The sequence below is a fragment of the Syzygium oleosum genome, unplaced genomic scaffold (assembly GCF_021117445.2).
Source record: "Syzygium oleosum isolate NSW1041296 unplaced genomic scaffold, Sole_v2.1 Sole_v2.02, whole genome shotgun sequence".
NCBI lineage: Eukaryota > Viridiplantae > Streptophyta > Magnoliopsida > Myrtales > Myrtaceae > Syzygium > Syzygium oleosum.
The window spans coordinates 18437155-18459771 of record NW_026607486.1 but is presented as its reverse complement, the minus strand read 5'-3'; the positions used below and the strand labels follow the sequence as shown (position 1 = coordinate 18459771).

At 43.3% G+C, this 22617-nt stretch overlaps 3 protein-coding genes across 4 annotated transcripts; 1 reads left to right on the top strand and 2 right to left on the bottom strand.

The window, feature by feature from the left end:
- The first annotated feature begins 11274 nt into the window (after positions 1–11274).
- LOC130137440 (inactive protein RESTRICTED TEV MOVEMENT 2-like) lies at positions 11275–12792 on the top strand. The gene is made up of 2 exons (XM_056308740.1): positions 11275–11487; positions 11773–12792. Exons 1-2 carry the CDS (start codon positions 11346–11348, stop codon positions 12717–12719), a joined length of 1089 nt encoding a protein of 362 aa, XP_056164715.1. The 5' UTR covers positions 11275–11345; the 3' UTR covers positions 12720–12792.
- An 827-nt stretch (positions 12793–13619) lies between these two features.
- LOC130137332 (blue copper protein-like) lies at positions 13620–14276 on the bottom strand. The gene is made up of 2 exons (XM_056308119.1): positions 14096–14276; positions 13620–13825 (listed from the first exon to the last, which is right to left on the bottom strand). Exons 1-2 carry the CDS (start codon positions 14274–14276, stop codon positions 13620–13622), a joined length of 387 nt encoding a protein of 128 aa, XP_056164094.1.
- A 1644-nt stretch (positions 14277–15920) lies between these two features.
- Positions 15921–21865, bottom strand: LOC115668149 (endoglucanase 6-like). Of its 2 annotated transcripts, none has more exons than XM_056305029.1 (8): positions 21162–21863; positions 20813–21025; positions 20288–20488; positions 18078–18167; positions 17616–17780; positions 16806–17090; positions 16295–16643; positions 15921–16182 (listed from the first exon to the last, which is right to left on the bottom strand). In XM_056305029.1, the coding sequence occupies exons 1-8, from the start codon at positions 21345–21347 to the stop codon at positions 16124–16126; spliced, it is 1548 nt and encodes a 515-aa protein (XP_056161004.1). In that variant the 5' UTR covers positions 21348–21863; the 3' UTR covers positions 15921–16123. The 2 variants fall into 2 exon arrangements, with proteins under 2 accessions (XP_056161004.1, XP_056161011.1); XM_056305036.1 differs by having other exon boundaries at positions 16143–16195; positions 21162–21865.
- Between the last annotated feature and the right edge of the window lie 752 nt (positions 21866–22617).

Below are 22617 nucleotides of genomic sequence, written 5' to 3'. Positions count from 1 at the left end.
GTTCAATTCCTAGACAGAAGTTGCGTAAACGTATTTCTAGATCACAATTGGTCTCGAAGAATTGATCTTTTTCAGGGGTGATCTCTTGAAGTTCGTCTTCCATAGTCCTGCATTCAATCTCCAGTTGTTCAACCTGTTTAAGTTGATCAGCTAGGCGCTACAGTGGAATATCATCAACTGCTTGATAATATGCAAGGACAACACGTGCTTGTTCCAGATCCTCTTGCCTGTTCAGATATGATTTTTCCATCTGGTCGAAGGTATCGATACGATCCTGTCGAAACTTATAAGATGCCAAAGCTGAGTTAAAAGATTGAGCCAACTCTTCGACAGCGTATTCCATAGCTAGACAATCCAAAGGACAAGGTAAATTGGATAACTCGGACAGAAAAGATTTAATTTCTGTCTCCATGGGAACATTATTAGAAATATGAGATAAACCAGGTGACAGTAAATCTAGAAGTCGAATCCATTTGGGTCGGAATTCGTCATTTCCCCAAGACAAGGACGGTTTACCAAAAGGTCGCTTCGATGAACATGGAGTGTCATCAGGAACTGGGATATAAGTTGGAGAACGAACTTCGACAGGTGTGCCAATGTAAGTCTCAACTTCCTGTTTGTAAGACGTAACACTCATGTCTGCAAGACAGGAAACAATAGAAGATGAAGTTTAAAGTAAATAAGAGATGAACTTCATGTGGGTTGGAAACTAAAGGTGATACCTTTATCGGACGAATATTCTGATTCTGAGGAAAGATCATCGTAGTTAGATGATAAATCACAAGGTCTTTCAAATGGATGGTTCAGTCCATGTAACATCCTGAATTTCGACCCATTTCCGGGATCCGACGAAGTGGATATTATTTCTCATTTGATTTTAGTACGTCTCGCCTGGAGCTGGCCCCTCGCGGGATACTGACCAATAGGAAAGGCTAACTAGGAAAACGGTACGTGGACCGGGGACCCAATCGCGAATCGGGCACCGATTCCGAGAAACGGCAGGGAAGTATTTTGGGCCAGTGTGGACCGATTCTAGGAAGGTGACGGATCTGGTTTGGCCAACGACGTACGATTGGATCGCGGGTGATTCCGCTCAACCGAGAGTGCGCATGGCAAATAAATCCCGAACCTAAACCGAACGATCGTGACCCCTGAAATAATCAATAATTCCTTGCGCTATCTCGGTAATCGAGACCGTCACGACTCGAGTGACCCTAGGTCGATACGCGTAACCCCTAAATAGCCACTCGTCAGTAAGAGGCTCTAAAATTCTGAATTGAGCAATTTTGATCGCCAAATTGGACCCGAACTTCGATGTCGAAATTCTATGGGTGTTTGCGACTATTTTGCAAGACCAACGTCATTTTGGTGTGGCCACATACATTTGGGGCTAGTCCAGCTGAAAATTGGAATTTCGGCCGAAATTGGAAAAAAAATTACGATTTTACAACTTTGGACTCCTACGTCGATTTTCGAGGGACATTATTTTTCGAGGCCGATGCTGTTTTAGGGTGGCCACGCATATTTGGAGTGTGTACGGTCGAAAAATGGAATTTTAACTTGGAAGTGAAAAATTTACTATTTTGCCCCCCAGACTTTGAAGCCGATTTTCGAGGGCTTAAAAGGTTATTTTTGCGAATCCGACGTCATATTATGTTGGCCACACACATTTGGGGTTGGTACGGTCGAAAAATGGAATTTCGACCCGGGACCGGAAAATTACCGTTTTGCCCTTATGGCCTATTTTTGGGTTCCAGATTTTGGCAATTTTTGGGAAATTATTGTGGATAATTATGAGTCAAAATTCAGAATTATTGATTGACCAAAAGGCCTCTCAATTATTGGATGAGAGTGATTAATGGCCATTGGATCAAAGGGCAAAATGGTCCAACGCACCGGATTGCGACACGTGGCGCCACTTTTTGACCCATAAGACCCCTTTGACTCTCTCTCTCTCCTCCCATTTCTTCCCCCATCAGCCGATCATCTCCCCTCCCACGCCACTTCTTCTCTTTCATTTTCCTCTTGGCTTGGCTGTGAGAGGCCCTCGCCGGAGGAGCGCCGCCGCCGTTTCGCCGATCGTCGCCGCCGTGAGCTACCGATCAGCCGATCCCCCTATCCACTCTAGCCGAGTTAGCCTAGAGTTCGGGTAAGTCACGCCCTAAACTCTATTTAGGATATCGGGTACTAACGGACTCGTTTAGGCGCGGTTTAGGGTAGTTTAGGGGTTGATGGAAGTGATGTAAATGGATTAGAGGAGAGCTTGATCCCTTGTTGTGTTTATGGATGTTCATGTGGCTGGTGGATGATAGTTTGGACATGGTGGAATGAGTTTTGGCGGTTGAAATTCGGTAGAAATCAACTAGGATTTGAATCTGTGCGGTTTGGTGTGATTCTCGAATTCGTGACTACTGTACCCGTCCGGTTTACTATCTTTTGTGGAGAATTTTGTGGGCCGAATGTGAGGAAGTTTCCTTCATGAAAGTTGCTCCCAAAATTTTGAAGTATAACATATTTTAAATTTGGAATTTTTGGAGGCCATTTGGGTCGCACGAAAGCCCATTTTCAGACCGTATTAAACTGCCCGGAACACTGTTCATCCCGACCTTCTTGTCTTGCCGAATTTTTATAAAATTTTCCAGAGCTATTTTCAATAAACTTCCTTCACAAAAGTTGTTGACGACTTTCTTTTCTATGGTATATAAAAATTTCAAAGCTTTCCAAGGTGATTTGGGTGTTGAAAGAAATGTATTTTGAGGACAAAGTAATCTGTTAGAGCGAACTGATTTTGGTCTGATTTCGAGGGACAAAAAGGCATGGTTGCAGATTGAACCGGATTTCGTGTTCTTCATAAGAAATGTTTATCAAGATGTTTTTTATGATATATCCAAAATTTAGAATTTTTGGAGTTCGTATATGCGATTGTATGGTTTGTGATTGTTGGTTGATTCTGGATTGTGTCTTGGGCTGAATGTGGCGTGATTGTGTGCCGAGAGTGTGTGGCCATGAGGCGTGATGGTGTGATTGCGCATTGAGTTCGCGTACCAAGCATGGGTGATCGTGTGGTGTTCTTGTGGTGAGAATGTGTATTTGTGAAGTGTATGTGAAGTGTGCGATTGTGTGTGGCCGTGTGGTATGTGTGGTATGAGTGGAACGAAGGTACGGGAATGTAGGATTGGTTGGAAAGGTTCCGTCCTGAGGCATGTTTGTTTATGCGGGATGATGCCGTCCCTGACGAGGTGACGATGCCCGGCCCGACGGGGTGACGATGCCTGATGAGGTCAGAAGACCGTTGTCCTGATGCGTTTTACGCGGGCGCGATAGAAGGAAAGTCGAGTGTAGGAGTCCGTCCTGAGGCGTGTTCTTTTATGCGGGACGATGCCGTCCCTGACGAGGTGATGATGCCCGGCCCGACAGGGTGACGATGCCTGACGAGGTCAGAAGACCGTTGGCCTGATGCGTTTTACGCGGGCGCGGTAGTGGTGGAAAGGTTGAGAATGAGCTGGACTTGGCTTGACGTGTGAGGATTTCGAAAGTTGACGCATAGCGTGAGTTCGTATGCGAGTGTGGTTGTATCGTGTGATGTAGTGCTCGATTATGGAGTAAAAACTGCTAGGTATGGTATGGGACGTGCCCAAGTGGGTTTTGCCTTATAATCGAGGCACGCGCGATTGTGATGCATTGATGCATGTGAATTCATATTACATGCTTTGGTTTTGCGACATGAATGCGGGATCATTGTGGCATGTTGGCTGTATTATTATTTGGCGTGCAGGGAGGTGTATGAAGAATCCCAGGTAGGTTCGCGTGTGATTGTTAGTATGAGTGGTTGTTTGTGTCAGGTATGTGTTGTCTGGAGGTACGTAATAGTCTAGGTGGGGTTTAGGGGTGTACTTATTGAGATGTAATCTCATGGTTGTTTCAACCAAACATTTCAGAACTCTGGTCTGATCAATGAACCTTCCGCCGCCGCCGCAGCGTTTTGCAATACCGTTGCACACCAACATTAACGTGGTAGAGTACCCGACAGACGAGCAGGAGACTCAGGAGGATTCAAATTCAGAGAACGAAGAATCAGACTCGGAGTGGACGCCAAGTAGAGGGCGTAGGGGTAAGTGTAGGGGTTGTGGAATAGGCTTTTGAAGCGTACTATTTTTGGTGATAGGGTACCCAGGTTATCGATCCTTTTTTATATCGGTGGTATGTAGTGTGGCGATGCGGTGTGCTTGTATATATGTGATTTTGTAAATTGTGGATATTATATAAGTTTGAATGAGAAATGAATTTGTGTATTCTCCCTGATTACCCCAGTTATTATCGTCCGGGTATTGGTGGTTTCTGATGTTGATATAAATCTCTGATAAGTTTCATTTGGGTCGGCGATACCCTGGGATGTCGCATCATTCGACCAGAGAAGTGTGTCGCGTGCTCGAAGGGGTTCGGGGTGTGACAGTCCAGGAAGACAGTGAGTGACTTTAGACATCACTATATCGACGTGCGAGGAAAAAACATATGATCGATATTCCACCCACCATTCATCGAAGGCATCGGTACTATGCGGATCTCCAACAAAATGTATGTAGTCAAATTTTCCAAGAATGGTATGAGTAATTTCATTGCAGCAAGAAATACTTCCTTCATTGATGAAATAATGACTACTAGTACGAGGGAAAGGATATTCCATGGAGTAAACAATAGGAGCTGGAATACCTTGGGTAAGTCCGAATTGACGAGAATAGTAGTGCGGATTGTATATTTCGAACCCTGGAAAAAATTGGCCTTTGATCGAGAAGTCCACAATTAGATCGCAAGGGGTGAGAATGCTTTTCCAGAAGATACAGGCATCAGACTGATCATAAGAAGGGTTAGCCTCAAGAACATCGACGCAAATTCTATAGAAGATAAAGTTTCTCGATGAAAGCAAGTATTGAAGGAAACCCTCGAAGAGGGAAGTTCCTATTAAGGGGTAATAAAGAGGACGACAAAGTCTCTAGAGACCAAATTCCTTTTCGATAGGAGGAAGATCAGCCTCAGACCAATAAACAGGAGGCATTCCTACATCAAAGAAGATATCAGGAAAATACATACGGCACCATCCGTGTACCATCCATAGAGGACCAAAGAAAGGATCAGGATGTGCATTAGAGAAAGAGGTCTGAGCATCTGTAAGAGATCGATAAAGAACAGCGAGAGCAATTCGACCAAGACCAACATCAATACCATGGGAAAGCATGTGAGCAATGTCAAGGAACTCAGAAGAAACTGATAAAGTTGGTGTACAAAAAATGTACCGTGACAGCCAACATAGAAGGAATGCAACATGTTCGTCAGAATGAATTTCCCCCTCAGACTTAGCAAATTGGTCCATAAATTTATCATAAGAAAGATTAAGAGACGTCGAGTTTTGAAAAGGCAAACATTCAAGGACCTCTTGACCTCGGAATTCAACAAAAGGTGAAAGGCCCGTTAAGGCCCAAATATCCAAAAGAGTGATGGTTACTAGACCACAAGGAAGGAAAAAACAATGCGAAGAAGGTGACCAGAAGGTACAGAGACTACCAATAAGACCATACTCCATTGGATTGATAGACATGCAACAAACATCAGAGTTGTGTCAATTCGAGCTGATTGCCATTTGGACTTCATCACACCACGCAAGCGTTTATACCATTGAAAAAACCTCCTGTCAAAACCGGGATAAGAATTGAACCTATAATTGGAGGTCAACCAAGCATGAGCATGAATGCGACTATTGTTAATGGGAAGAATTTCTTGATAATGGCGAGGAAAACACTCGGTGAACATAGGAGGGGCTGAAATGGATTTGAGATAGGGACCCAGTATGATGTGATCGTCGTTAGTGTTATGGTCCATAAAGGACAAAGAGATACGACCTTTTGTCTCGTACACTTGAAGATCATCAAGATGATTTAAGAATATAGAAGGTGAGGCATGAGAAAAGAAAGGAAAGTTGGATGCCATGTTTGAGGTGTATGAAGCAAAAGATGAAGGTCGAAGGGTATAAATAGACCTAGCATGGTAACCAACTTCACCCACGATGAAGAACGTGGAGGAATTTGAATTAAAATGTTCCCGCTGAAAATAAGTTATTAAAAAGGAATATAAGATAAAATTCAAAAAGAAATGGTGGTCACTTTATTGATTAGAAGTTCTTTTGGGGAACAATAATTTCTTCACATCACTCTGGAGGGACAACATACTACGGTCAAATTGACCATTCTCGGTTATACACTTGTTTTTGGTACGTCGATTTTCAGTTTCAATTGCCAGTCGACGTCGATGCTCAGTCTGCTTGAGGTCTTTGAGAGTAGTAATGTCTTTGTCAAAGTCCATCTCCAGTTGAAGCCTTTGTGTGTGCTTGAGTTTCTGCGTATCTCGAAGAAAGGCCAGTTTCCGTTCAATTTCTGCTTTCTGCTTCTCAAGATGACGTTCTTCCTCATTAAGCCCAGATATTTCTTCAACCAGGGTATGAAGGTTAGTCTGCTTCTCCTTTACAGTATGACAGAGCTCGTTTATGGCTTGATTATTCTCGGCAAGAGGTTGATCAGAAAGAGTTAAAGACATAATTAGGTCATAATTGCGTCGATAAGACTCTATCCTGCTGACAAAAGCCTTTGAAAAATCTTCAAGTTTAACCTTCAGCTCAGGGGGCAGTATTTCACTAGGTGCAGCACCATACAGCTCATCGAGCAGAAATTTCAGTCGATCAAAAGCTGTCTGATTACACAGGAGCATAGTAAAACCCAGTATGTGAGAAGCTTCATCTAGCATGCGCTTAGTCTTCAAGAGAGATTCCGATGAATTTAGCTCTTCGGCAGAAGGAATTGATTGGCTTGAAGAAGGCTGTGTTGAAGGAGCAGCAGCACTCTGTACTGGGACAAGAGCAGTGGCTAAGGCAAAAGTTGAACTAGAGGGGTTGGCTTCGGTAGAATGGACAGGGGAATCAGAAGTGATGTGACTATCGATGGGTGCAGTGCTAGCAGTTGTTTCAAGTTCTGAAGTTGCCTCAATTGGTGGCACTGAATCATTCAGAGATCCTGAAAATAGAAAGAAATCAGTCGTTGAGACACGATATGAGTTGTGACATATTAGTATACAAATACCTTGTTCCGGCGCTGTAAGGAGTAATATGGGCGGATCAACAGTAGCGACTTCAAGAGCCGGGTCAACAGAGACTCCTGCTATATATATATAGATTGTCAGTAATGAATTGCCAAAAGATTCATTACCTTACTTTGCATTAAATAGGAAGAACAAGTAAAGAATGGCACAACAAAGATATACCATTTGAATTGTCTCCAGAATGGGTGAGATCGACCTGAGAATCCGGAGCCTCTACAGGATTGACAGTGGCCATGGAAGAGGAAGCCGATGTAGATGAGGAGTTAAGACGTTTTCTTTTGAGCAATGCAGCAATCGGTTCTTCGTCAGCATTCTCAATAGATTGACTAGATGATGGGGACCCTAGAAGAATAAATATTAGGGTTAAAAGATGATATGAGAATCATATGAAACAGAAAAGACTGCAATAAAAGAATACCTTGAATCAAATCAGATTTCCTCTTGAGAAGAGGTGTGTTATCATCAACTCGGGGTTGATCCATTGCGGTGGCGCAATACAGTCTGGTCCGAATAGGAGCACTTCTTGGGGGAACCACTTTCTTAGAAGGAACTGTCGACTTGGCCTTAGGAGTTCTGAATTGTGCCCCCTGAGTTATCCGCAATGGTTTTGATCCAGAGTTTGAAGCATCCCATCCTATGGAAATCCCTTTTTTACCCTTCTTACCCTTGCTTCTTGGCTTAAATGCACCTGCTGCTATTCGAGATAACATGACTTGAATGGCCTCCTCATAAGGGCTTTCAAGACAAAAAGAAAGCCACCAAGAAGTCCATGCAGGAGTGCATCCAGGTTTGGGTTCAAAGTCATTAACATCAGGGGCAAATTTGGCATATATAAGCCGAGTGATTTCGGCACAGCATGTGAAAGGGGCATCATTCTTGAAAGGATATTTTTGTTTCGCCATGCTTGGGAATTCAAGAGAATAAGGAATTGGCATGGGAATGGCTTGCACTAAATCAAACTGCCTAGCGCAGTATTGAGGAGAGTAAATCTCAAAGCCATGGTAAAATTTGCCTTTCTGGGATAACCTCAAAGGAAGGTCCACAGGAGTAAGGATGCGTAGCCAAAAATCAGTTGAATTGAGGCGAGCTATCAAATCAAATAAGTAATTGAATTCATTTGCATCATAAGCAAAAAATTCAATCTCATTTGAGTGAACTGTCAGGAGTTTATGGAGGTAAAAAGCAAAAGGAGAAAGATTCTCCGAGATACTTAATGAGGAATAACTGAGTAAACGACACCCAAAAGGAGGAGGTGTTGGTGGCTGGAATTCTAGAGAGAAATGATGACGAAAGGTGCGAGGAGTGTGAGTGGAAAGAAAAGGAAAATAATGCACCAACCAGCATTGAAGAATCCAGAATGGCCCAAACAATGTACCTTCATCTTTAAATGTCATCGATGAAGATGCATGAGTTATTCCTCGATACAAAGTGGCTAGCATTAATGGTGCCAAAGCAAGTGTTTTACTGGCAGCAAGATTGGTTGCGAGTGGTAAGAAATCTTTAGAAATTTTCAGTGTGGGGGCAAAGAAAACATATTTAGACAGTCAAAAGAGAAGGAAACAGTACGCTCATCGGGAGTTATTGGCTCAGTACTAAGAAAGTATGTTTCCAAAAATCTACCATAAGCAAGATGTTCATCAGGAATAAATGGTACTGGTATCGAAGCCATGTCACTTATGGGGGTCCCAATTGGAGGAAAATTAGTAGTGGCATATATGTCCAACAGAGCAACAGACATAGGGCCCCAGGAAAAAAAGAAACAATTGGTCGAAGGGGACCAAAAACTAATGGCAGCACCCAGAAGCCCTAGATCTAAATCATACGACAACATGCTAACTTCTAGAGCAGTATCAATACCAGCTCTTATCTAGGCAAGGCGAGTAGGTATATCTCCCTTTAGTTTTACATACCAGCGGTGAAAATCCATCTCAAAAGAAGGAAACCCCCGAAATCGTGAGTTTTCTGGAAATCAGATGTCTGCAACTGACGACTTCTGAATAGGAAGCAGTTCCCCCGTCCTCTTTGGAAAATAGGGACGAAGAGAAGCGGGAATCTATTGATGATCATGAAAGCAAGGACCCAGAATGAGTTGGTTGGAAGATTCATCGACCAAGTGTAATAGTCGAAAGTCACAGTTCGAGGATTCTTGATCATGACGTAGTTGATCAAATTTCTCAATGTATGATTTGGGAGAAAATTTGCGGGCCATGAGTGCAGATTGCGTAAAAAATCTGAATGGAAACGAAGGAGTGAAAGACTGAGAGGAAAACCTAGAATCGAACAAGAAGATGGAAGGTCAAAAGATGCATTTTTTCGCCAGGATACGACGGTTCAAGTGATACGCTATCATGAAGATCTGCTAGGTCATAAATGATCGGGATGACGTGTCAGAAAAAGCGAAGTGTTTCAGGAAGGATGAGCGAATACAAGTTACAAGGCATTATGGGACAAAATTTTATTTTAAAAGAATTAAATAGAAGAATTAATTCTTTTAAAAGGGGGCATATGTTGACACCTGAAATTAATTAGAGATTTCATTGTGAGGATATATGAATAAAACGACAAGAAATGACATCACCTGTACTGAAATGGCAGCAGGTAGGTACGGACAGTCGTAAGCGGGAAATTTGAAATTTAGATGGAGGGGGTTAAGAATGTTGAGAGAATTTTCATCGAAGATGTCGACAAGGAGAAGAACGAATGTCAAGCCATGAAAGATTCGATAAAGGCCTTTGTTCCAGAAAAAGACAGATGTCCAAGTGCTCAAATGCTTCTCATCGATGAAATCGATGAAAAGGGTGATGGATGTCAAGGCAGAAAAGCTCGATGAAGGTCCTTATTTCTGTTGAACAGGTGTCAGACGGAGAAAAGCTATGAAAGATTCGATGAAAGACTTTGCTCCGGAAAAGACAAATGTCCAAGTGCTAAAGGTGCTTTTCATCGATTTCATCGATGAAAAGGATATTGGACGTCAAGTCAGAAAATCTCAACGAAGGTCCTTATTTCCGGTGGACAGGTGTCAAACGGAGGAAAAGTTCGATGACAGCTATCATCCCAAGAGACAGGTGTCAAACGGAGGAAAAGTTCGATGACGGTTATCATCCCAAGAGACAGGTGTCAAACGGAGGAAAAGTTCGATGACGGTTATCATCCCAAGAGACAGGTGTCAAACGGAGGAAAGGATCAATGATGGTTATCATCCCAAGAGACAGGTGTCAAACGGAGGAAAGGTTCGATGACGGTTATCATCTCGAGAGACAGGTGTCAAGTGGAGAAAAGGTTCGATGACGGTTATCATTTCGAGAAACAGGTGTCGAATGGAGAAAAGGTTCGATGACGGTTATCATTTCGAGAAACAGGTGTCGAATGGAGAAAAGGCTCGATGACGGTTATCATCCCAAGGGATAGGTGTCAGACAGAGAACCAATGGGCTCAATGACGGTTATCATTTCAGAGACTAAATGGGCTTAAAAGCGGTTCTCACTTCATACAAAAGATAAGATCGATAACGGTTGATAAACAGGTGTCATCACATGAACGGTAAAGATTAAATCAACGGTAGAGATTGGATACAACACCAAGAACGGTTACCAAGTCTACGCTATAAATAGCATCTGATTACCAACAGAAAACCCCCCGGCACACATGAACAAAACAAATGTTGTCTTTTATCTTTATTTCCAAGTTTCGCACTTTCAGCTTCCATAGTTATAGTCTTTACTCTCCAGTTTCGTACTTTAAATTTCCTTAGCTATAGTTGCTCGGGTCTTTGTAACTTCAGACGCCACTAGCAATTGGATGGATTCGTCTAGATTTTCTATATAAATCAAGTTCCTTATTCACGCCTGGATTGCTCCTGTCCGGAATTAGATCTAGAACTCAGTCTCCTTTCATTAAGAGCCAAAGAACTACTTTCGGGGAATTATATTTCGTCGTGAGGACATTTACGACGAAACAGACTCCAAAAACATCAACAAAGAGATGGACCACAGCAATCAACAAGGAATAATCTCACGTATCAGACACAAAACGCAAGAAGCCTTCGTACGCCGCGGGCATTACCAATACCATCGTCGAAGACTATATATACGGACCAACAGCGCCGGGCAAAATGTCTATCTTGCGATCAAGCAAAAGACGCACTACGAATAACTATATCCGATCAATAGTTAAGGAGGAGGAAGAAAATACAAGGCACGTTAATGGCGACAGGGCCGAGAACATCCAGGACTGTTGCTGGCCGGATGGCGCAAGCGTTGGGCTGTCCCGTGTACGAGGATTTTGAGCCCAAGTTCGAGTGGCGGGAAGAACCGACTGCGAATTTCTTGAGCGTTTCTCTTCCAGGTTTGGCGTATCTCTTCCTTTTTCTTCTTGGTATCATCCTTGTTTCTCCATCAACATTTCGTCTCCTCCCTTTTCTTGCTTCGCCCGATCCCAGAATCAAAGTTGCATTATGTTTTGCGGTTCGATTCAGTTTAGTACGTGCGTCATAATTTCTTGATATCAAGACATGTCCTGAGTTTCCATCTAGCGCAATTGGTTCAGCCGACCATGATGTAATCCTCGTCACCAACATGATAACTCGAAATTCGGCCTTTTCACATCGTATGCGAATATGTTGATGCACAGGTTTTGCGAAGGAGCAAATCAGGGTCACATATAATGAGCGACCGCCAACTGTGAAAGTCTGTGGAGAGCGTCCTCTGGGGCCCGACAAATTCAGCCGTTTCGGCACGGAATTCCGTGTCCCGGAGAATTGCAAGCCGGGCGAGATCAGGGGCAAGTTCGAGCACGGAACTCTCGTCTTAACTCTGCCAAAGAAAACCGTCACGCAAGTCCCTCCTAAAGAAGCACCACCCCAAGTGAGGACTCCGAAACAATCTTTGAGCACTGAAAAAGAGCCAAAATCTCCTAAGGTTGGTCAACAAAATGTTCCCCCAAAGACCACTTCAAGCGATGACATCGGAAAGAAGAAGAGCGAAGACAAGGCGGTCGCTGGCGCGAAGGAAGCCGTTGATCAGCCAAAACATCAAAAGGGTCTAGAAGATGCCCCTCCAAAAGCCTCCTCCAGTGACCCAACATCACAGAATGCAAGCCGGGTCAAGCCTAAAGAAGCTGCAACGAATGCGATTTCGGACCGTGCTGCATATAGAGTCGATGAAGGCTCGGGAATTGGAGCAAAGGACAAGGGCGATAGACCTGCCAATGAATCGCAGACGATCGAGAAACCCAAATATCAACAGACTGCACATGATAAGGGAAACAAAACATCATCACAGAATGAGGACAATGTGCAGAAGAACGGAGAGATAGAGGTTTCGAGGAAGAATAACATCGAGGCCAGATTAGATGATGATGCACAAAAGCTTGGCATTCCAAAAGCCATCTCAGGCAAGAAAGTGACTGAAACCGAGGATTTGGTGGGTGCTGTGAAGAGGGCAGTGAAGGGGCTGACCAGAGGTTCGAACGAAGACAGGCAACTGGTTGTGAACATGGGGGTGGCAATTGTGGTGATTGTAGCTCTCGGGGCCTATTTGTCCTACAAATATGGATCTTCCACAAGAGAAAAGAACTAGCATTTATCAACAACATATCATCCTCGAATAAAAGAAATTTACTTACATGTCATCATCAGCTTCCTCATGAAGTGAAATCTATCGTCCAGTTTGTGGAATAAATCTCATGTTTGATTTTTTGGGTGATTTTTAGTAAATTTGAACGAAGAAGGTGACATTGAACGACCTATATTAAGAATTGGCTGAACGAGTTCGCCATCTCTTTCGTCAAATCTGATTTTACTGTGGATAAGTAGAAGCAAAACTATGAAAATCTCAAAATTTGAAACAATGAAAGTCACTCCAAATGGAACATAAGCACTGGATCGACATAAGGCACTTTGTTCAAATTCCCCTGGCTTCACCTCATTCAAGCATTTCTAACTCGATCAATGTAAAAAGAACCAAAACTACGTCAGAATATATGATTTAATTGCGAGAGGCACTTCTGTAACCCCAAATGGCTTTTCATAGCCGAAACCATGAAGAAGGATGTGAAGGGCATCTTTAACATGGTGAATATCTGATATTTTCGACTAAAATGTTCCTGGAATGTAAAAAATTAGAAAGAAGGATTTGTCTCAGTTCTCCATGAGCTTCGAAATCCAGATATATAGAAAGGAAGAAGCAGGTAACCAGGGGGTTCAAAGAATAAGTGGACCTCTCTTATTGATCCTTAATTAATAAGGCAAAGCACTCAAACCATTTTATTGAGGCCATTACATGCCTTAGTTATTGAGACAATTTCCAACCTCATTTCCCTTCTTCATACTATGAGAAAACCAGAAAGTAAACACACCAAAATGAAAGGCCTTGAGAGTAACTGCCAATACTAAACAGACCAAAACACCTTGAGATCTACTGTGTAGCGGGTGCTAAGACCCGTGAAATCCTGCCTCGGTAGACCACATTGACGTCACTTCACGATGAATAGGCAGTGATTGCAACCTTCTGGCTAGCGTAATTGCAGTGATACGAACAAATGAAGTACCAGTCGCCCGCCGCAGTCAGTGTTATCTGGTCGTTGCCACTAGCATAGCTCCCGTAATACTTGTTCGTTGAGCATGTGTTGTACCCATTTGCATCGACTGAGAACACGTTATGCTGGGTGTTGTCATAGATGAAAACTGCCAATTACATTAATCCTCAGAATCAATTCGGTCCAAGTAGTAAGCACAACGGGAAATAACAACACTCCTACGAGTACTATCGCTATTTTTGAGATGAGAAAAAGGCTTTCCCATCTACCCAAATCTGAATAGAAGTCGAATCTCAACAGATCATACATGATGATCGTTAGGCATTAGTAAGTGATGTTCATGTAGATATGCTGCTTTAGCGCATGCATGCTCAAATGCATTTCCTACTCTTATCACTACTTCGGTAAACTTGATTACCTAAAACATCACCGACATAGAAAGTCTTGCCGGCAACCCAGGAGTTGAAGTCAACATCATAAGTCCAGCCATCCTGGTCCCCTACATAATACGTAGCGGCATAGCTCGAGGACGGAAGAATCAGCACCAACGTCATCACCACTGTTGCGACATTGACAAAGCACTTTCCGAGACGTGCCATTTCCGAGCTATTGTGCAGAGTGAAGCGTGTTTTCTATGGAGATAAGGAGATCGTTTGTGTGTGTACGTGTGTTCGCATGTGCTTGCATTTGTGGATTGTTAGGCTTGCTCACATATATATACTATATGAGAGGGTGGTTCGTTATGCTTGGTGATTCCATGCATGAAGTGATTACCCATTGGAAAATGCTTTGGTAAACTCACCATGGCGATGAGATAGGGATTGTGGATTTTGCCGACCCATTAAGGATCATGAGATCTTCCTCACCCAATGATCTTGGAGAGATAATGCAACTTAGTGACATAAGTCCAAGTTCGTTAAACACAAGGGCATGCATTGGCAAATCTATGTGCGGGGAGCTTATTTAGCCTTGTCTCCGTCAGTTTTTGTCAAGTCGAGCTGAGAATGGGCCGACCTCAAGCATTGTAAGGCGTGAACTCGAGCTTTGCCTCGCTGGATCCTATTGGAGAAGTACGGGAAACGTGAAAACCGTGTCATTCAAATGCTGTACACTCAAGTTCGAGCCGAGTCTGAAGTTATAGCTTAACTTGAGCTTCAATTATGATCAAATCAAGCCGTTAAGCACGTAGCTGGGTCGACCTCAAGTAGCTCGAGTTGATGTTAAATAGAGGGCCAAGCTTTAGCTCTTGTAAAGGTCGAGTTTGAGTGATACGTTGTCCTATATCTCGACTCTAAATTCATGATTTATTAACGCGTTTAGAAAGTTATTAATCATATGATCAAATGAAATTACTAACAAGAAATTATTGGAAGTTTGATAGAAATTACATTTATCCCTTGAAAATTTCCAATCAAGTATGAAATATCAATTATTTCGGTCAATGAACTTTTACTGTTTGAGATTCAAGTTACCCTTGTTTAGATCGTACGTGCAAGATCCTCACAGTATACAGTTAAGGTACATTGTACCCATGTGCATATTGTTCTGACATTGTGCCTATTCACTACAAAAAAACATGATTATTGCGACGGATTATTTTCGTCGCTAATTTGCGACAAACTATAAATCCGTCGCAAATTTGCGACGGAATTTGCGACGGAATTTCCGACGGAAAATAATTCCGTCGCAAATTTGCGACGGAAAGTTGCTTGTCGCTAGTTCCGTCGCAAATTTGCGACGATTAATTTTTCGTCGCAAATTTGCGACGGATTTATTTTCCGTCGCGACGAATATTTTATCCGTCGCAAATTGCGACGGATTTTGCGACGAAAAAGGGTTCGTCGTTAATTTGTGACGAAAAATTAATTTTTTGATATGCACCCCACCCCACCCGTCAATTCTCTCTCTCTCTCAGTAGTGATTCGTCAGGTTGCCCGCTTTTCTCTCACCTTCTCCTTCTATCATTTCTCTCAATAATCCGTGCGTCCAGAAATCAATCTCGGTGAAGCTTTTCCACCGGTAAGTATCGTAGCTAATTTCGTGACTAAACATGCAACTAATATGGTCATGTCCTTTTGATTCATCGTTGGGTGCGAATTTTTTTTTATTGACATTTTTTTCTGTTTTTGTTGTTCCGGCGACCGGCCACCAATTTGCGACGGACGGTCTTTGTCCGTCGCAAATTTGCAACGGATGGTATTTGTCCGTCGCAAATTTGCGATGAATCAGCGATGAATCTCTTTAACTTAGAGTATTGATGTCTCATCCAGTCATCACCATTTTTGCACACTAATGTAAAGCTTTTGCTTATCTCTTTTTTTCTAGGATGGACGAATCAAATGATATAATGGTTCTGTTCCTATTAGTATCAATGATATAAGTCGGATCTAAGATGTAGACATTCCCACCAGAAAAGAAGAAATGTGTTATTGGATTTATAGACAATTCAATTACCTGGGACTGGATTTGGTCGCGAAACAATCGGTTTTAGGGCAGGAAGCTCAACTGCACGAAGATGCTTATTAGTCAATGATGAACAACCAGGGAGTTAGTCCAAAATGCTGCTTCTAATCAAAACAAAATTTGGATATAACATTCATTATCATGATCTATTCACCTGGAAGAAGCTGGTTATATCCGCCGTGGCCTCCACTTAGCCTTGCAAGCACGCCGAGGAGAGGTGCATTGTTGTATGTGGCTGGCTCGGTTTGCTCGTAGTTGTTCCTCTGGTCTACAAAATTGTCATAGGCATCAGGTCCGCCGACTATTGCACCAGTCAGGAGATTCGGATTGCCGGCCTTTCTGCTGAACCAGGTTGCATAGCCTCCTCGGCAGCTCACGAATGTGGGGTTGACCTTAAAAGAGACGATCGAAGAAGCCCGGTGGTGGACTTGCCTCGGGTGGTTGGTTCCATACCCCACCATGTAACTTGTTGCTCTTGGGTTGTCCCCAAGAATATAGTCCACCTGCAAGTGTAATGATTTATGCTCCAGCAATTGATTGAATCTTTGCCCTTTCATCTCGTCGATGCACTTGTTAGCTGGTTCCTTATTGTATTTCTTATGAATTCACTAGACTATAAATTGAACCAGGAAAAGACGCGAGAGAGTCAGGAATCATTAACGTGCCTGTGATTTTGCGAACGAGAAGAGCGCAGAAGGAGCGATGGCACCCGAGGAGCAGTGCAAGTTCCTTCTAGAAGACGCGAGGTAATCGGAATAGACAGTCATCAGGAATGAGGCACTGGTGACGAACTGTAAGTTGTTCCCCCGCTGGCGGAACATGAGACCGCCGGGTGTCCTCTGGACATTCCTAGTCCCTCTGCCGAGGCACGAGCACATAAAGTACTCCGCCTTCTGCTGGTACCTCTCGAATACCGGTGCATAGTGACCTGCTCTCCCTTGCATCAGAATCTGCAGTGGAAGCAACACACAAGAACCCAGTCAAGCTTCCTCATCCAAACCGCTACAACAGAGTGATGTTGTTGCCTAGTATAGAGGAACCATCTAATCCGCATGATTACAAAATCACCTATCATAAATCAAAGATCGATTTTACTAACTCACGGAGCTTATCCTTTGTTGAACTAAGAGTCCAAGACTTCATCAAATTCGACCAAGAAACCGCACATGATCTATGGCGAGTTTACGCACGTCAATATGCAGATTGAATGATAAGAAACTAATCCATTGTGTCTGTAACTCCCGTATATCGGGATACATCCCATTAATAAGCAACTGAACTTCACAGAGCCGAGTGGCGACGAGCCACACTGGCATTATGCGACAACTATAATGCCAATGATCAACTAAACGAGACGAGGTGAGCCCGACATGTTAATATGCAATTTCGTCTCTAGCCGAATGAATAAAATGGGTGATCGAGCGAGTGATAAGAGATTTGGTTGATGTGTGCTGTGATTGAAGAAAAGAAGCGACCTTCGACACAAGCGTCTGAACACCGGCATACTTGACATCCCAGCTGAATTCAGTCATGGCCCATCCTGTCCCACCAAGGGAGTCGCCATTCTTGCCCAGGTACTCCAAGTAATATTGATTGTTTGTTGCCCGGAACAGCCACGCAGCTGCCCACAACAGCTCATCCTGCACCACCCCAAGAAAAAAACCAACAAGTCCATCTTAATCCTTTCTTTACGACGCGCACATACGAACCCTCGGCTTTGATTCGATCGCAACACATGATCTCGATAAACAGAGTCGTTGCGAGGTACTGTTAATCTCAAGCGCATTTGTAGCTAGCAAATCTCAAACAGATGCAACATGAACCAACCCTGAAACTTATGACATGACTCAAACTAATCACCATCTTTATACGCATCTACGAGTATCTAGACATGGAAAATGAACAGTTGATACGGACAGTCATGCCGAGACACTCACGTTGTAACCACTGACTGATCGATAGTACTTCTGGGCCAGGGTGATGCTGTCGTCGTATTTCCCTCTGTATTTGTCCGCAAACTCAAATAGCTGGAAAAAAAAAAGAAGAAACAAAAAAAAAAAAGACACCCAAGCAAAGTCTCGTTGTCATTTTCCTTTTTCGCCCAACAAAAAGAAAGAAAAAGGAAAAAGGAAAATTTACGTAAATTATATACATTTTTTTTAGCATAATAGGAATTCTTAAGATACTTGTTCTCTTCTTTTTTGTGTTGTTTTGATTGGGTTCTTTATTTTTACTGCAATTTAATAGAAGATAGAGGACAAAATAATGCAAAATAAAAAATAAAAAAACTAGTAAAGGAAGAAGGTTGGCCGACGCCGACAGTGTCCTCTCACGTGACGAGATACGGCAGAAGGACGAGGAGTCGCGCTCGATCGGTACACGTGGACGGTCCAGATTCAGCGGTACGATTTAAATCTAGGCGCAATACTGTGTGCCTTACCAAGAAGATCCAAATCCTAACGCCGAGCTTCATTGCCGCCATTTATCATCGTTCTTTAATTATTTCTTTTTACGCCCAAATCCAAATTAATTTTTTTAAATTCGATTATGAATTTGTCATCCAAGTTGAAGTTTAGAATAAATGACTTCCTTTTAAAATTCGATTTTAAGTAAAGTCTCCCCCTTTTTTTTTTTAAGATTATTTGCATAGACCCTTATTAGACCCTATATACACATGCCAAGATAGTATCAATAATTGCGAATTTGATTTTTAAACCGACCGGTACGAAATGTTTTGGATGGGATAAGGAAACATCATGCTATAAAGGAAAAAAGGATACTCATGTTGCATTAATTGAGGTAGAATACCATAAGGAGATTTAAATTTTCACCAGCGGCTTTTTAAATTTAGGGAAAAAACCACCAAAAACCCCAAATTTTGCCATTTGTGACATATTTATCCCAAACTTTTTTTTGTGACACCAAAAACCCCGAACTTTGCTTTTTGTGACACATTTACCCCAATGTATTTAGTCCATGGGCATTTTCGTCTTTTTTGCTTTTTTTTTTTTTCCCTTTCCGGCGAGGGCTGCCTGTTAAATATGTCTTGAATTTTATGTTCTCGATCCGGTTCAACACCCGACCCGACATATTTTTGTGCGACCCAAAAATTGAGATTTAGTTCGTGACGCGGAGAGTTGGGCCGATAGGCCCAACTCGTAGCAAGTGAACAAATCTCTATGGCGGTCCGCCCGAGCTGGAGCAACGAACCAATGTTTCGAGGGGTTCGGGGGCTACGCCCCCGAGGAAATTTTTTTGGGGAGCACTATTTATACCGCGGCTAGGTTTTCTCATTGAAATACAGAGAGAATTTTGTTTTCGGAGAGTTTTGTGAGCCGTGAGCTTTTGTCGTTGTTTCGACTTCTGAAAACTGTACTCTCTTTGATTATAGTGGAATCTTGCCTTACCTCGCCCGTGGACGTAGATCACGTTGTGATCGAACCACGTAAATCCTCGTGTTCTGTGTTTGCTTTTCCGCGTTTGCTACAACACTGCCCATCGCCGGATCTGGCGAGGGTCGCCCTCGCCCGATCTGGCGAGGGTCGCCCTCGCCGACGTCGAGCGAGGGCCGCCCTTGCCGGCGTCGGGCGAGGGCCGCCCTCGCTCGCCCAGAGCGAGGGCGACCCTCGCCGGCGCCGGCGAGGGTCGACCTCGCTGAGTCGGGCGAGGGCGAACCTCGCCCGACGCCGGCGAGGGCCGCCCTCGCCGGATCTGGCGAGGGCCGCCCTCGCTCTACGCCGGCGAGGGCCCCCCTCGCCGGAAAGGAAAAAAAAAGAAAAAAAAAAAAAAGAAAAAGCAAAAAAGACGAAAATGCCCATGGACTAAATACATTGGGATAAATGTATCACAAAAAGCAAAGTTTGGGGTTTTTGGTGTCACAAAAAAAAGTTCGGGGTAAATGTGTCACAAATGACAAAGTTTAGGGTTTTTGGTGGTTTTTTCCCTTAAATTTAATAATTAGTTCCTTTTAAATCAGCTTTTTTTTTAGTAAGATTTTCTTGGCCAAGGACAATGTGATGTAGAGGAGTTAGCTAGGTCACTAGGTGGTCCATCTCTATGAATGCAAGTAAACAGGTGTCTGCTCGCACCGACCAAGCTCCACATCCAATTCAAAAATGCCTTTCTGTAAATCGAACTAGTGCGAAACCTGTTGGGCATGGCGGAGGAGCTCGGCAGAGTAGGCGGGGTCGTGGCGGCGGAAGACGAGGGAGGCGGCGGCCATGGCGGCGGCGGTCTCCCCGGCGAGGTCCGACCCGGGGTTGCTCGGGTCGATCCGGTACGCCCTCCTGTCGGTGGTCATGTCCTCGGGCCTCTGCCAGCAGTAGTGGTCGCTGTTTCCATCCCCCACCTAAGCGACAATTCCAATATCGCATTCCCCAAACCGCATCAAAAGAAACCGTTATCAACATTTAATTCATAAAATAATGTTCAAACCAAATTGCTCTCTGTTTTACCTACAGAAAGAGCACAAGATAAATCCATTGAAAGCGACGGAGAGAGAGAGAGAGAGAAAGAGAAAGCAGAAAGATACCCCCATAATCAATATCAATGTATGTAATTATCAAACTAGATGGAGGCCCCTACTTGTTCATGCATCGATTTTGTGATTAGTTTGTGACTGAAGATTCATTTGAGAAAAGAAAGAAGAAGTTTCTGAATGAGTTTTGCTAACCTCTCCATAGAGGACATAGGGATGAGGATGGGCCTTGATGAAGTAGTCGGTGCCCCATTTGACGGCCTCCATGGCGTGGCCAAGCTCGCCGCTCTTGGCCATCTGCTTCCCATACTCCAGTATGCTCCACGACATCATCGTCACTGTGAACGCCATTGGCAGCCCAAACTTCACGTTGTCCCCTGCATCATAATACCCTCCCACCAGATCCACCTGTAGATCCCCCCAAAGAGAATAAACGTCCAAAAAGAAACAGTCAAGTTCCGTTTAGCAGATTGTGTCGAATTCTTTTTTCTTTTGCCATTTGGTGATAAGGGTAGCCAAAAAAGGAGGAGAAAGTGCGACTTACTCCGCTGGCTTTGCCATCGTTAAGGCCAGAGTTGGCCCTCCAGGAGACCCTCTGGTTCCTGGGGAGATGGCCAGACCTCTGAGCTTCAAAGAAGAGGATGCTCTTGCTCAGAGCTTGCCCATAGTCATGACCACCAAGAACCATGGTGGGTATGCACAGAACCAGCACCAGAAGCAGAGGAGCCATCGAAATGGTGAGCCTCGCGAGCCTCTCCGTAATGTGACCGAAACTTCCCAGGAATGCCAAGTATTAGGAAACAGAGAGCGTTTGGACAGTCTTTGAGTTTGTAATGGGGAATCAGAAATGTGGGATGAAATAGTGCTAATGGGGATTATTCTTTGCTTCGAACGTTTGAACACAAAAAAGAGCCCCAGCAAAAAGAAAAAAGGTAAAGTGATTGAAGTGAAGGAATGGCAATGTCGGTCTGATTTATCGGATAAATGTTCTGATAGACCCCCTCAGGAAGCAGAGAGACTACTTCTCGGTACTCACACGAAGTGAAAAAGAAAAAGAGTGAGAGGAACAGAGAGAGAGACGGAGAGTTTGGGAGTGAGGGAGCGAAGAGCATGAAGTGACCCTTTATGCAGCTGAGGAAAGGAAGGTCCTTTAATGCCCAGAAATTTGCTAAATGGGGCCAATAAAAGCAATCTCTCTCTCTCTCTCCCTCTTTCCTTCCTTTTAATTTATTTCTCTCAACGAATTTATTGCTCTTTTGGGTGACTGCATTGGGAAACGGTTGAAAAACAGAACAGAATCGTGTGGATGTCCCGGGCTTTTAGGGTGCAAAACAGAACAGAATCATGTCGATGTCACGGGCTTTTAGGGTGCGTTTCGCAACTATTTTATTCTCGAAAATAATTTCTATCCAAAAATCTTTATTCTATTCCCGAAAATAACTAGTTTATGGCTTTCTTTTTCCTTAAAAAATTTGATTTTTATGCTGTGACCCCACTTCGAAAATGTCGATGTCGACTCTCCATCCCTCTTTCGGGGAAGCTCGCTTGGGGCTTTGGGATCTGAGGAAATTGGCCACTTTTTGAAATTTCGAATGCGATGCATGAGAGTGAGAGCCCAAGTCCTTGCCTTTACCCTTATTTACTGCACAATGGAATGAGGTTGGGCCTCTTCTTTTCTTGTTTTTTTTTTCTTTTTAATTTTCAAATCAGAATCTGTTCACATGTCAGTTTTTTTGCCAAATCACTTCTTTCATTTCATCACCGCAATAAGTGAAATAAGATATGAAGACAGATCTATAGGGGTGATTAGAATATAGAAATGCTTACGTGACTGTCATTAATTTACTGTGAGAATAACAATATATTTTGGGACATAAAAAAATAAATAATAAATAATTATAAATTATTGTGGGGTTCACTCCTTCAAGAATTTATGCATCGCAACATACTGATATCCCGACGGTAGCTCGAACAATGCTATGCTAGCAAAGTCCAAATAT